Here is a 13,837-nt window from a genome sequence, read left to right on the forward strand (position 1 = left end):
GTCAACACCTGCCATAGACTCTCACCCTATCCAAGTGACGCTTGAGTTATCTGCTGTGCCCCTAATGTGGACATAGTTTGTTACTGAGAGCAACAAATTTAATCACTCTGTACCTTTGTGTTGAAAGAAAATACCATTACTTGCCATGTTACTTCACATAGAAATTTCAAAAGGACTGATGAACTAGCTAAAATTTCAAAGTCCTATGATTTCTTGATGAAGGGCATAGGAGAAGTATTAATTATTATCAACAGTACCTTTTAAGCTACTATCATCTGATTATTATTGCACCTGGGAATAGAATGAGGATTCTGATTCATATCATTCTATGATATTCAAACATACTATACTATGGTCTCTCACCCTACGGTTTCCTTTCAAATGATTAATAAAAATCTGTGAGCTGGATGCTAAAATAACTCTTTTATATCTTCCAAAGATTAAATGGAAAGAATAAAAGAAACAGATTCTACCATTTTATATACAGATTTTAATATTTTTCCATTTATCATCCATGATTATTCAGCCTTAAAGCTTAAAAATTGAGCATTATCAAGAAATAGAAGAAACATGTAAGGTATGCTGAAAGTCATTAAATAAAGTTGATATGGTTTTTTATTTATATTTTTTCACCTTTAAGAGAAGCTCCATTAATAGTAAATCCTTAAACAAGAGACTTTGGAATTAGATGTTAGATGTATGTTAAAATATGATTTAAAAAACCCAAGGGATAACTAACACTAATTTCATCATTTCTCAGGGATATTAACATAAATTGTCTTTTACATCTTACCCATTGTCAATTATCAACAAATCTTCCACCTTTAACAAGTAATTCGTTCAGTAGATGTTTCTCTAGTACCCATTATACACAAGGGAATGATAGAAAGGTGGAAAGCTTGTATATATAATAATAAAAAGTAGTGAAAAAATAACCCTTAGCATGTTAACAAGCTGTATTCATGAGTTTGAAGGAAAAAGAAGGTGCTTTAGCTGAGTTGATAAGGAAGACTTGTTTCATGACAGAAGTAATATTTGAGCTGACTTCTGGAAGACAAGAAAGGGGCAAAGAGCTTCCTAGATGGCCCCAAATACAGAGCCCAAGCACAGGCACACCACTGTCAGCAGTTCAGATCAGGAAAAAGGTTATTAGTTCAGGATATGGTAGTAAATGATGGAAGGGCAAAGGTAATCAGGCTAACAAGTCTGTTTAAAGAAAGACCCATCCAAGGATTTTGAGGAGTGGAGTTAGGTTTTGCTCATTCATTCAACAAGCAGATTCTGAGCCCGTTATGTGCCAAACATTTTTCTAACCTGTATGGACACAGCAATAAGTGAAAAAGATATAGAAAAAAATATCTGCCCCCATTTTCATAGGGGGAGATAGACAAAAAAACTAAATGATACCAGGTATTTGAAGGTTAAATACTACAGATAAGCAATTATTATTAAAGCAGAAAAGTAATTATAAACAGGTTCATTAGGACGATACTGGAGGTTACATTTGAGCAAGGGTTTGAAATAGGTGAGAGAGAAAAAAAAGAAAAAAAAAAGAAATAGGTGAGAGAGCAAGCCACATAGGTATGCAGAAGAATAAAATTCCAGGCAGGAGGAAAGCTAATGCGAATACATTACAGGTCAACAAAGCAACCTGTGTGAGCAAGGAAGAAGATAGAGGGAGATGATGTCAGAGATGTAAGGAGGGTCACATCATTTAGAATCTTACAATTATGAGCACTCTGAATTTGGGAATATTAATCTACCAGCACTGGGCAGAATGCATTGCAGGAGGGAAAGAATTAGTAGAGGAAGCACTTGCAAAGCTATTTTCCAGGTGAAAAGCTCTAAAACCAATCATCTGATCACTCATTCATTCAGATTAATTTAGCACATATTCAGGAAACACTGTACTAGATATTGACAGTAAAACTGTAACTCTGATAGATGAGCTTCTCCCACATGAAGCTGACCATCTGGTAGAATGATGATAGCATGAACAGAAAAGTTCTACATGTTGATAAGCTTCTAAAACTCTATGGAAATCTCAATTTTATTATGAATTCAATATCGTAAAAGAGAAGGTCTCAAAAGGTCCAATTGTATAAACAGTTTTTTTTAAAGATTCATTTATTTATTTATGATAGACATGTAGAGAGAGAAAGAGAGAGAGAGAGGCAGAGACACTGGAGGAGGGAGAAGTAGGCTCCATTTAAGGAGCCCGACGTGGGACTCAATCGTGGGACTTCAGGATCGTGCCCTGGGCCAAAGGCAGGCACTAAACCGCTGAGCCACCCAGGATCCTTGTATAAACAGTTCTTAATCTACTTCTTAAGTCATTTCTTCAGCAATCACCTGTAATGAAATATTCGCTAATATTCTTTCCACTCTTAAGATTACTTTTGAAAAGAACGATTGGATATTCTACATCAAAAGAAATCAAAACATCAAAACAATGAGGAGTAAACTAAATCTCTGAGGCTTATCTTTCCAACAATTATAATGAGTCACAGAATATACACTACAAATATGATTAATTCAAATACAAGCATTTATGAATAGATTAACTCAGCAAGCATAAAAGAAGCAAAGACCAGTCCAAAATTACCAAGTTTATCTGTAACCTAGACAATAGCATTTTCCAAATAAATTGCTGATGCATGAAGATATTAACATTGGTGGCTGGATGACTGGCTTTAGTACCCCATAATGATAAACCCGCTGTCACAGAGGACAGATAGGAACTAGGTTCTGCTGTCAAACTGTCATGGAATTATTAAATATGGAGGGGGAAAATGACCCAAACAGTATGTAATGAGCTCCTTTCATTCTCTCTCTACAAAAGCACATCTGTGGATTTTTAATGACTCTGAAATGGATGAACCAAATTGATGAGAAAGAAAAACATCTTTCAGGGATAGGAAAAGGGAAAATGAACACACACACGATGTCATAAAATATAATTTAAAATATAAAGGCTTGTGAAAGTACTGTGGAAAACTATAAAGTGGCATACAGATGTAAGCTATTATTACTCATTTCCACATTGCTTTATTGCTTTCTTTGCTTTTCTTTATGTTTCTAATATAGATCAATAATCTTTCAAAATATAGATAAATACCAAGACTTATTCACAAGTAGTCCATGTGTGTGACTTTTATGAGGTGGCACTGCCATCCGAAGTCTAGTATTTTCTATACTGGTGGATGATTTTTTTATTTTTTTTTTACTACATGTGCCCTATGGGATGAGGAAAGTGACTTGAATGTGTATAAGGCTCTCAGTATCTCAGCTCACACAGATTGAGTACCAAGTCCTGAGGACTGACTTTAGTTCACTAGAGTCCTTGTGCCACAAAGACTCAGTTCGTCTGGGATGCCCAGGAAAGCCACACCTTAGCTCAGAGATATGACTCAATCATGAAACTCCTCAAGCACAGGTATTGGTGTTATTGATCTTCATACCTTCTCAGCAACCCTAAGCTAAGCTAGACAACTTAGAGGGATGTCATACAGAAGCAAGCACATAAGATAAAACCATCATGGCATTAACTCATACACGAAAGCCATCATTTTATGTGTTTATCTTTAGTGATACTGAGGTTATCTGCCTTCAGAAATCTCAGAGTTAGAGAATTTATTTGTGCTTTAATACACAAGAAAAAAAGGTAGTAAAGTAGTAGAAAACCAAGCCTTATTCCTTAGTTTAAAGACAGATATAAGTCTGGAAATAATCAATAATCTGCTTGCTCTCAGGGTGGTATCAATTAGCCATATCACAAAGGTGTCAAAAAGAAAAAAAAAAAATGACCGGTATTTGTAAACACAGATACATCTAATCTTGGAAAGGGAAATCACCTTTAATACTCAGGTTTTCTAACTTAGAGGGAGAACTGTTTGAAACACTGTGGTACACAAAGGACTTTATTTGACACAAGTACACATCTCAAGTGAGAGAAAGGGGCCATTTGGCACATGATTTGACTCTTTCACACAAAGTAAAAACAGAAGAAAAAGAAAAAAGAAAAGAAGAAAAGAAAAGAAAAGAAAGAAAAGAAAAGGGAAGAGAAGAGAAGAAAAGAAAAGAAAAGAAAAGAAAAGAAAAGAGAAAAAAAGAAAGAGGGAGGGAGAGAAAAAGAAGAAAGAAAGAAAGAAAGAAAGAAAGAAAGAAAGAAAGAAAGAAAAGTGAGAAGTCATTGAAAGAAAACATTAAATAGTATACAGTTGATATACTTTCACTAGAACCCTCTGAGAAATATAGAATGTAGTATTATAATGTTTATAAAGAAAAAAATATCATTTAAATATATTACACTTAATAGAAAATCTCAGATTTAAATATTCTTTAAAGTAATCTTTAAAATATAACACACCATCTCTCCACTCACACATATCCATAGGAAATTCATTCTCACACAATATGTTTATACGAAGCCCAACAAGTATCCTACAAATTGTGTTATATTTTTTTAGTCACGTTTTCGCCACTGAAAAAAAAGAAAAACAAAAACTTGCTTCACTTTTATATAAAAGGTATTCACAGACCCAGGCAGTATCAAAGAAGCAGATGAATAGAATAAACAATTAATTGGTGTCCCAATTTCCAGATCAATGAACACTTTAACAGTGCAATGAAACCCTTTACCTCCACCTGCTAACCCCTGAAGATTATGTGATTAAAAAATCTGTGCCTTTAACCAGCTTCTCTCTCAGTATTTTTATTCCACACAACACCACTCAGTTGGCTAAATGACTAGGCAACAAGGTCAATCAAATGCAATACTTCTCTCTATTCAAATATAATGGAAATTTTGACCATTCCACATTCAAAGAGCAAATACATTCTCACACTGACAACCACATTCCATTGGCTTTTCCTGAAAGCAAAGTGTGACAGATGCCTTGGCTGTAATTGCCAATCAGCCTTTACATGGCAGCTGAAAACACAATACATCACTTTGATCTCCTTTGCTCTAAACACATCCACAATCAAGAAACCTGAACAAGGAATAAGAAATTGGCATCATTTCCAGAAGCTGTCACTCCATGGCAGTTAAATACTATAATGTATATTTTGTTCATATTTTTATTTCTCTGTTTCAGAGATGCTCTATCGAAGACCTGAACAAAAATCACCTACACTTATATATTATACATATAAATTTGAAGAAATATTTGGAATACATATATTAATGCTAAGTACAAAATCTGAATATAAGCACATTTAATTAAATATCACCACTACCATTTCCTTTTCCACTTAACACTTTGGAATAAAACAATATACGTGTGCCTATCTGATTTTGAAATAGTGCTCAAAAAAGTTGTACTCACATTTTGCAGGCAGGTCATAGCCACATGTGATTTTTGCATGTCCAGTTTCACAGCCGTTCAGGTTACGACATTCAGCCAGTAAACAGGGGCCAGCTGCTCTGTGAATACAGCCATCCACTAGGAGAGACAGAGAGAGAGAGAGAAAAAAAAAAGTTAGCTCATATTTGTTCTTTCGGAAGTAAATGTAAAACCCAAGACAGGAAGAGAAAAGGAACTCAATTTGTTCCTCTTGAAAATCACTTTAGCCTCATGGAAGAAAACCTATGTTGTCCAATCCTTCAAACACTGTTTCCTTGTGTGTGTGTGTGTGTGTGTGTGTGTGTGTGTGTGTGTTGAGCAGAGATAGTAGGGTTATAGAAGACATGTAGTGTGCTGGTAAACATTAAACAAGAGTTTCTTTTGGGATGGAGGAATCCCTGATTTGTAGCATTTTCCAATACCAAATGTGTAAATATCCAATATCCAATATCAAACTATCAGCTCAATGTCACTGAACAGAGTGTGAAACAAAAGCTAACAATTCTGTCTCGCAAGCTGGTAAGTATTGCCTCCAACATACCACAGGTTAAAGAAGAAAAAGGTCAAGAAGGAAGTAAGAACAGCACTCTAAAACATCTGTACTCACCTCAAAATAGAGTAGAATTAATTAGCCATTCAAAAAAGAACCAGACCTCTGAGTTCCTTCTCCCCCAATAGGATGACACAGAGTTGTGTTTCTGCAGGGTATCTGACAGGGCATAGATGATGGGCAAGGGTAGTTTAGTTCTTAGTAAACACCCAGAAAACCACCCTCACTCACCCGAAGGGACTAAGCCAAGAACTCCGGCTGCTCTTGCCTTACCTCCACTGAAGGAACGGCTTTCTGCCTTTCACCAATCAAGTCTCATCAGTCCTCTGACCTCTCATCCCCCCCTCCCCACCGCCTTCACATCTGGCCTACACAGTGAGACTTGCCTTTCGAAAACACAAATCTTTTTTTTTTTTAAGATTTTATTTATTTATCCATGAGAAACACAGAGAGAGAGAGAGAGAGGCAGAGACACAGGCGGAAGGAGAAGCAAGCTCCATGCAGGGAGCCCGACATGGGACTTGATCCCAGGTCTCCAGTATCAGGCCCTGGGCTGAAGGCGACACTAAACCACTGAGCCACCCAGGCTGCCCTGAAAACACAAATCTGATGCTGTGGGAAATTAAAACTTTATATGACTGGATGGAGCGGGTATGAGTGCACAGAGGGAAGGCTCAAAGATCATATGCATATAAATTAGGAAATTGAAAACATGGGTTCTTAGTTGCTGTTGAATCAGCTTCTTGACTGAAAGGAAATGCAAGACTGCTAAATGAAGGTAAAGAGACAAAGAGGGGGAGAGTAATAGTAAGTGGGGGTATGAAAATAAACCAGGGTATAAGAGGTCAGAAGATGCCCCCCTCTCTCCATAGTCCACACACCATGTAATTGATCCAGAGAATCTTCAACATTCCAATACATATTCTTTCACTGTTCAGTAATACACATACTCACATATACAATTTGTCTCTTAAAAAAAAAAGCTTGATAAATTTTGTTCAAACTCTTTCACTAGCAATTATACTTTCTTTTAAAAAAAATTATTCTGTCCGGGCACCTGCGTGGCTCAGTGGTTGAGCATCTGCCTTTGGCTCAGGGAGTGATCCCAAGGTCCAGAGATGGAGTCCCACATCAGGCTCCCCACGGCAAGCCTGCTTCTCCCTCTGCCTGTGTCTCTGCCTCTCTCTGTGTCTCTCATGAATAAATAAATAAAATTTTTTAAAACAAAATTTATTCTGTGGAATAATTAACACAAGTGTAAAAGCTATAAGAATGTCAAAGTTGTTTATAATAATGGAAACTTGAACCTACTCAGATGGAGAGCTAGTTAGATAAAGTCCACCAGTGCAATCCTATTATGCAGCTGTTAAAAAGAATGGGCCAACTCTATATGTAAATAGTCCTAAACATGGAAAGATTTCTAAGTGAAATGTCAGGTTTAAAAGAGTATGTAAATCATATAGCCACAATTTTGCTTACAAAGTTATACATATACACACTTAGATACATTTATGTATACACACATATATGTACCACAAAGATACATCAAAATATAAAAAGTGATTATGAGATGGGAAACAAGAGTGAGACTATTGGGAAAAGTCTTAACTTATGTTTGAATTTTTTTTTACAAGATCTTCAAGAGAAGTGTTTTGAATTGAACATTTTTTTCTTGGCAAAGAGATAATTAGTTACTTAGTTTGAAATGGATAATTAAATAGGATTTGCTAGTGTACTTAATCATATGCTGTCAAATATTGTCTGCATTATTTAGATTGCAGTATAATGCAGTTTGTGGATATCTAATTCTCAAAATCTTCATGTTATACCAGCATTCATGAATAGAGCAATGAAAGAATGGCTGAAGAGCTATCTAATAATAATGACTTCAGCTTAAATTCTTGAGTGTATCTATATGCCAGCCACTATACTGAGGCTAACCTTACCAGCAGATACTGATTTTATTGTCTTCATTTTATGAAGCTTAGAAAAAGCTAGTAACCTACCAATATTCACAAAATATTGGCAATGTGATTCAAAACCTCAGGTTTGTCTGATGTAGCAACCATACCTTTACCCACTATAATTCACTGTCTTCAGGACTGAATCCAGGTAGTCTTACCTGAATCCCTACATGTGGCCTGTTGAACCATCATAATATGCTGTTTTTCAGTTCTCATCAATTCTGCTTATGAATTATAAAGGTCACACAATCATATGCACAGATTTCAAATGTGCAGTTTTGATGAGTTCTAAGAAATGTATATACTCATGCAATCATGACACCAATAAAGATGCAGAATGTTTCCATCAATCCAAAATGTTCTCTTGTGCCCTTTCCATCCAATTTCTCTTCTAATGCCACACAGAGAGCCCCTTTTCTGATTCTGATCACTCTGGCTAAGTTTTGCCTATTACATAACTTCAAACTTCATATAAGAGATGCAGAGTAGGGACTAGCTTCTTTCAGTCAGCTTATTTTTGAGATTCATCTGTGTTGTTGCATACAATAATACTTCATTCCTCTTTATTCCTGAGTAATATTCCCCTGTTGAAAAATACCATAACTTCTTATCTACTCATCTATGAATAGCAGTGGCATATTTACAGTTTTTAGCTATTGTGAATAAATTTGCATGGTTGTACAAGTCCTTTTGTGGCTTTATGTTTTCATTCCTATTGCACATATAACTATGAATGAAATTGCTGGGTCAGCATATATTTTACTTTATAAAGAACTAATACCAGTTTTCCTAAGTGATTATACCAATTTATATATACCTCCAGAAAAGTTTGAGGGTTCAAGTTTTGATAATGTTTTGGTGTTGTCAGCCTTTTTAATTTTAGCAATTTCAATGGAAATAGAGGGGTATCTCACTGTGATTTCAATTTGCAATTCCCTGATGATTAATGATGTTAAGTATCTTGCCAAGTGCTTATTGGTCATTCATATATATTCTTTTTGGAAGTGTCTGCTCATCTTTTGCTAATTTTTATTATCTTTTTTATTACTGAGTTGTGTTAAATCTGCTGTTAGTTCTATCCAATTTTTCTTTTTAATTTCAGAGATTTATTTTTTAGATATTAAGATTTTCATTTGGTTTTTTGGTTCTTTTACTTATAGTTTTCAGAACACTCCTGAATTTTCCCCTCTCCTCACCCTCTTTTCACCGAAATGCCTTCACAGATTCTGGATTGTGGTTTGAACATCCTATCTGCCAATTCCAATACCTGTGTTAGCTATGAATTTGTTTATATTAACTGATTTTTCCCATGACTCTGGGTCACATTTTCTTGTTTCTTTGCATGTCCAGTAATTACTAATGACATGTAAACATTGTAAATAGGTTGTAAAGGCTTTAAATTATCTTCCTCCAAACAGCACTGAAGTTTGCTCTGGCAAACAATTAAATTACTGCCAGGTAATATAGTGGCTTATATATAGGCTTTGTTAAGGTAGGTTTAGTCTAGTTTTTCCTTTACTTTTAGGATATGGTCTTTTCTCCTAAAGCATGAGCATTCCAGAACTTCAATGGAAAACTCAAGATGTTTGTCATATCCCTCTAACTCGGGGGAACTAAAATTCTAAATTCTATTATCACTGAAGTGAGAAACTGAATGTTCTGCTCTGTTCTTTCAGCCTTCTAGTTCTTGTTTTCTTCCTGGGTTCCTTGGACTCTTTATCTGTACATGTACAGTTTAAGATTAGACCTTTAATATATAGATTAGACCTTCATATATAGATTTGGGGACTCCCTCCTCTGTGACTTTCTCTCTTCAGGAATTCTAATCTCAATTCCTAGTTATTCTGACAACACTGAGTTCAGTCCTGCGATTCCTAAAGTCAATAAAACTACAGTTTTTTGTTTTCTTTGAGCCCTATCAGCCACTTCCTATATGGGACCTGGAGAGCCCTTAGGGTCAAAGCCATTTAAAATGCGGATTTCACCAAGTGTGGTTTCCTTCTTTTGAAGGTTGAATCCTTTTTAGTTTCAGCTTGTGTTTAGATGCTCTCTAGTGCCAATAAATAGTTTCTGTCGTTGCTTTTATATTTTATCAAGAATTTTAAATTACTATTAATAGGAAGTCTACTCTGATACAAGCTAGTCTGTCATTAAAACCTGGAAGGAAACACATAGCATTTTCTCTTGGCTATGCTATCATATTATTTTAGAGCTATATGTGGCCCTTGGAAAAGAGCACCAAAGAAAAAGAAATGGCATTATCTATTGTATCCATTCTGTAACTTAAAGTGGGTTGTTGTGTCTTTGAAAGAAAATATAAATAAATAAATTAAGTAAGTAAGTCTCCATATGTACAAATACAGTATAAGGTTTTAAAATTCTCTAACCTAAAAACAAAAAAAAAAATTCTCTAACCTATTGTCAGTTCTTTTCCTAGACTTCTTTTTCCTAAAAGGCAAATCTGACTTTACCATTTCCATACAAAGTAATGTTTGCAATTCCCCATATCTCACATTATAAAACCTTTAATTACAAATTATGGTCTTTTAGACCCTTCACAAACGTGGTTCCAACTTAACTGTCCAACTTCACACTCTCACTCCCTTGGCATCATCTACTTTGATACATCTAAATCGTCACCATTTGTTAAACACAACAACACTTTCTTTACAAAGTACTCTCTACCCAGAATATCCAGCCACCCCTCATTTCCTGTTTAGCAAGGTCCTTCTCCTTATTCAACTTCTAGTTCCAATGTTTCCTCCTATAAAAAGCCATTCACAACATTTACAGGACGCAATAATGCCTTTTTACATACCCATATTCTGGCTTGTACTCTTATTTTCATACTTATAAATTGTTTTATAGCTATTTTATAAACATATCAGACTGGTTATATGCTAAAAAGTCTCTCTCCTTCTTTAGTCATTTAGCTCCTTGAGGGTGGCTAATTCTTTTATATTCCTAGTTTTTGTTTTTGTTTTTGTTTTTTTAAGATTTTATTGCTTATTGGAAAAGCAAACAAGCAGGAGGGAGCTGCGGAAGGAGAGAGAGGCAGGCCCCCTGCTGTGCAGGGAGCCCAACACTGGGTTCAATCCCAGGACCCCAAGATTACAACCTGAGCGGAAGGCAGATGCTTAACTGACTGAGCCACCCATCTTAATAACTGACTTTTTGTAAGTGCTTAATACAGTTGAACTAAATGCATCTAAATTTAAGAGGAAAACTAGTATAGCTTTTTTTTCCTTTTTTTAAATAATAATGAGGAAGTAGGCTAGTCAAATCCAAAGAACCAGAAATGAAAAAGCAAAGTTAAATACACAGTCACCATGTTGTGGTCACAAATCTAGTGATGAGTTTCCATTAAAAGTGTTAACAGGGGGATCCCTGGGTGGCGCAGCGGTTTAGCTCCTGCCTTTGGCCCAGGGCGCGATCCTGGAGACCTGGGATCGAGTCCCACATCGAGCTCCCGGTGCATGGAGCCTGCTTCTCCCTCTGCCTGTGTCTCTGCCTCTCTCTCTCTCTCTCTCTCTCTCTCTGTGACTATCATAAAAAAAAAAAAAAAAGTGTTAACAGTTCACAGAATCTGAAAATTCACCCATTTCCCTCAGGTCTGAGGCAGCCCACTAAAAAATATGCTCCTTTACCTTCCCTTTGGGTCAGCCTACAAGGCAACTGGCTGAGTAGTAGCAAGATGTGAGATTTCAACACAGTAGCACTTTTTCCATTTCTGTCACTCCCAGTCTCCGGGTAGGAGGGGATAGAGGACCAACAGTCAACACTTACACTGCCACAGAAGATACTCAGACTGACCCAAAATATCTAACCCAATTACAACTAAAATACAAAACCAAAATCAACCAATCAAAAATCCCAAGACCAGAAATCCAAATGAGAAATGAAAGATGACCACAATTTTCCAGAGAGCAATAGGATTACTGATGTCTCTCATCCTATAAAAGAACTATTCACATAGGAAAAAAGAAAAGATGACTAAGCTCCATAAATAAATGTGTTCACTGAAGTCTACTTATTTTTCTTTCTGATTATATAGATAGAAATCAATTTCCAGCATCTCTGTAGTTATATGAGGTCATGAGTTTGAATTCTGTTCAAAGGAGTATCAGCAAAAATGATGTAACTACATTTATGTACAATCCCTAAAAATCCTGTACACAGTTCTCCATATCGTCTTCTGTTATCTGTAGGCTGCATGCAGAGGATCCATTGGAAGACTCTAGGAGATGGTTCAGCAACTAAACAGAAAGTGCCCGAATCCTTAAATGACTGTGTGGAACAGAGCTCCACCTCACCCCACTTCCTATAGTGTACTGTCACTACCATGATAGACAAAGCTTTATAATGTAAAGCCACTGAGATTGTGGGATGTTTGTAATCAGTAGTTACCTTGACTAATACTTTTCCTTCTATTATAAATACTCCAATGATAATTTTCATTCAGCTTCATTACTGCTATATTTTATTTTTATTTATTTATTTTAATTTTTTTATTTGTTTATGATAGTCACACAGAGAGAGAGAGAGAGAGAGGCAGAGGGAGAAGCAGGCTCCATGCACCGGGACCCCGACGTGGGATTCGATCCCAGGTCCCCAGGATCGCGCCCTGGGCCAAAGGCAGGCGCCAAACCGCTGCGCCACCCAGGGATCCCCATATTTTTTAAAGTTTTATGCAAAAAATTTCAGATTTTACTACTTGAATGAACATATTATCTTAGCCAAGTTAATTTCCTTAAGTATGCCTTAGATTTCTTAATTACGCTAAACACTGAGGACTATGAACACCAAAGCCAGACTGTCCTCTTCATTCAAATAGTTGTTCCTCTTGCTTTGTGATTGAAACCAGACTAATAGAAGATGAAAGCTGAGGACTGCCTAAAAAACTGTCTGTGATATGATCAGCTAGTAACGGAGTGAACACTGAGGTCACTCATTAAACTACTCTTCATCAGGGCTAAGAGGAGTCTGCTACAACTTCTTCCAAAAAAACGGGTTATCTGCTGTACTGACACACCGCCATTTACCATCCTGATAGCAAGGCCAAAGGGTTTACAGGTAGATGGTTAACTAAGGCAAAGGTCTTTAACTCCTGGCATATTTCCTCCAGTTATCCAACAACACCTAAATCCTGAAGACTTCAGCCTATTATACAATTTTGGTTAGGTTTCCTTACATCATAGTGTAAAGAATTAGACTGTCTCCAGATGGGGTAGAAAGATGGGTTTTGGTTGTGCTTGAGGGGGGGTAATTATTTTTTACTTCTGTCAGTAATACCTTGGGGTGTAGAGTTTGAGTATGTTTTTATAGGATTGTCTTAACCACTATTTGAATAATTAAAATAAAGACAAAAAGATGGGACATGAAACCGCATCAGTTTTTCTGACCTATGATTCATTTTACCCCATACATTCTAATCTGCCTTTCTGGCCTTCCTCAGGTAAAGCTCTCCATTTTATACACAGATGAACAAATTGACCCTGAAAATAAGAAAGAGAAATCAAGCCACAAAGCACTGAACAGGAATCCATCAGATATAGTAGACCAGTAAATATGAGCTAGCAAAAAAAGAACCAGGGAAGATGTCTAAACATGTGTTTTGAAAAATACTAAACATATTATTTAGCAAAATCCAGTTATTTTATAAATTAGCTCTATGAGCTCTCTGTCTTACAAAGACACATTTTTAAACAGTTTTTAGCAAGGGGTATTTCGAAGTTCTTCAATCTATACATATTCATTTAATCTTCTTTTGTAAATAAAAGGCAATAACTTAATCTAAAAGCAGCCACATGAATCACATTAGCTTGAAAAATAAGAGACTCTCTCACTGAATGTATCTTTTAGAAGCCCAAGAGAATACAACCGAGTTCTTTCCAAATCAAATCAACATAAATTTATTAAACAAATACCTTGCACAAAGCATTCTGCAAGAAGCTGTGAAAAAATCAAATAATGAT

At 36.0% G+C, this 13,837-nt stretch overlaps 1 protein-coding gene and 1 long non-coding RNA gene across 8 annotated transcripts in view; one reads left to right on the top strand and one right to left on the bottom strand.

Moving 5' to 3' along the window:
• Positions 1–13,837, bottom strand: part of MACROD2 (mono-ADP ribosylhydrolase 2) — a 1,923,575-nt gene that overhangs the window by 1,275,988 nt on the left and 633,750 nt on the right. For all 4 annotated transcript variants that reach the window (XM_072800037.1, XM_072800036.1, XM_072800035.1 and 1 more), the window contains exon 5: positions 5,331–5,447. In XM_072800037.1, the coding sequence (XP_072656138.1) occupies positions 5,331–5,447 (117 nt within the window). The remainder of the gene's footprint in view (positions 1–5,330; positions 5,448–13,837) is intronic.
• LOC140618058 (uncharacterized) overlaps positions 1–13,837 on the top strand; it is a 140,783-nt gene that overhangs the window by 73,537 nt on the left and 53,409 nt on the right. The window lies entirely within an intron of this gene.

This window comes from Canis lupus, chromosome 26, assembly GCF_048164855.1.
Source record: "Canis lupus baileyi chromosome 26, mCanLup2.hap1, whole genome shotgun sequence".
In the NCBI taxonomy this organism is placed as follows: domain Eukaryota; kingdom Metazoa; phylum Chordata; class Mammalia; order Carnivora; family Canidae; genus Canis; species Canis lupus.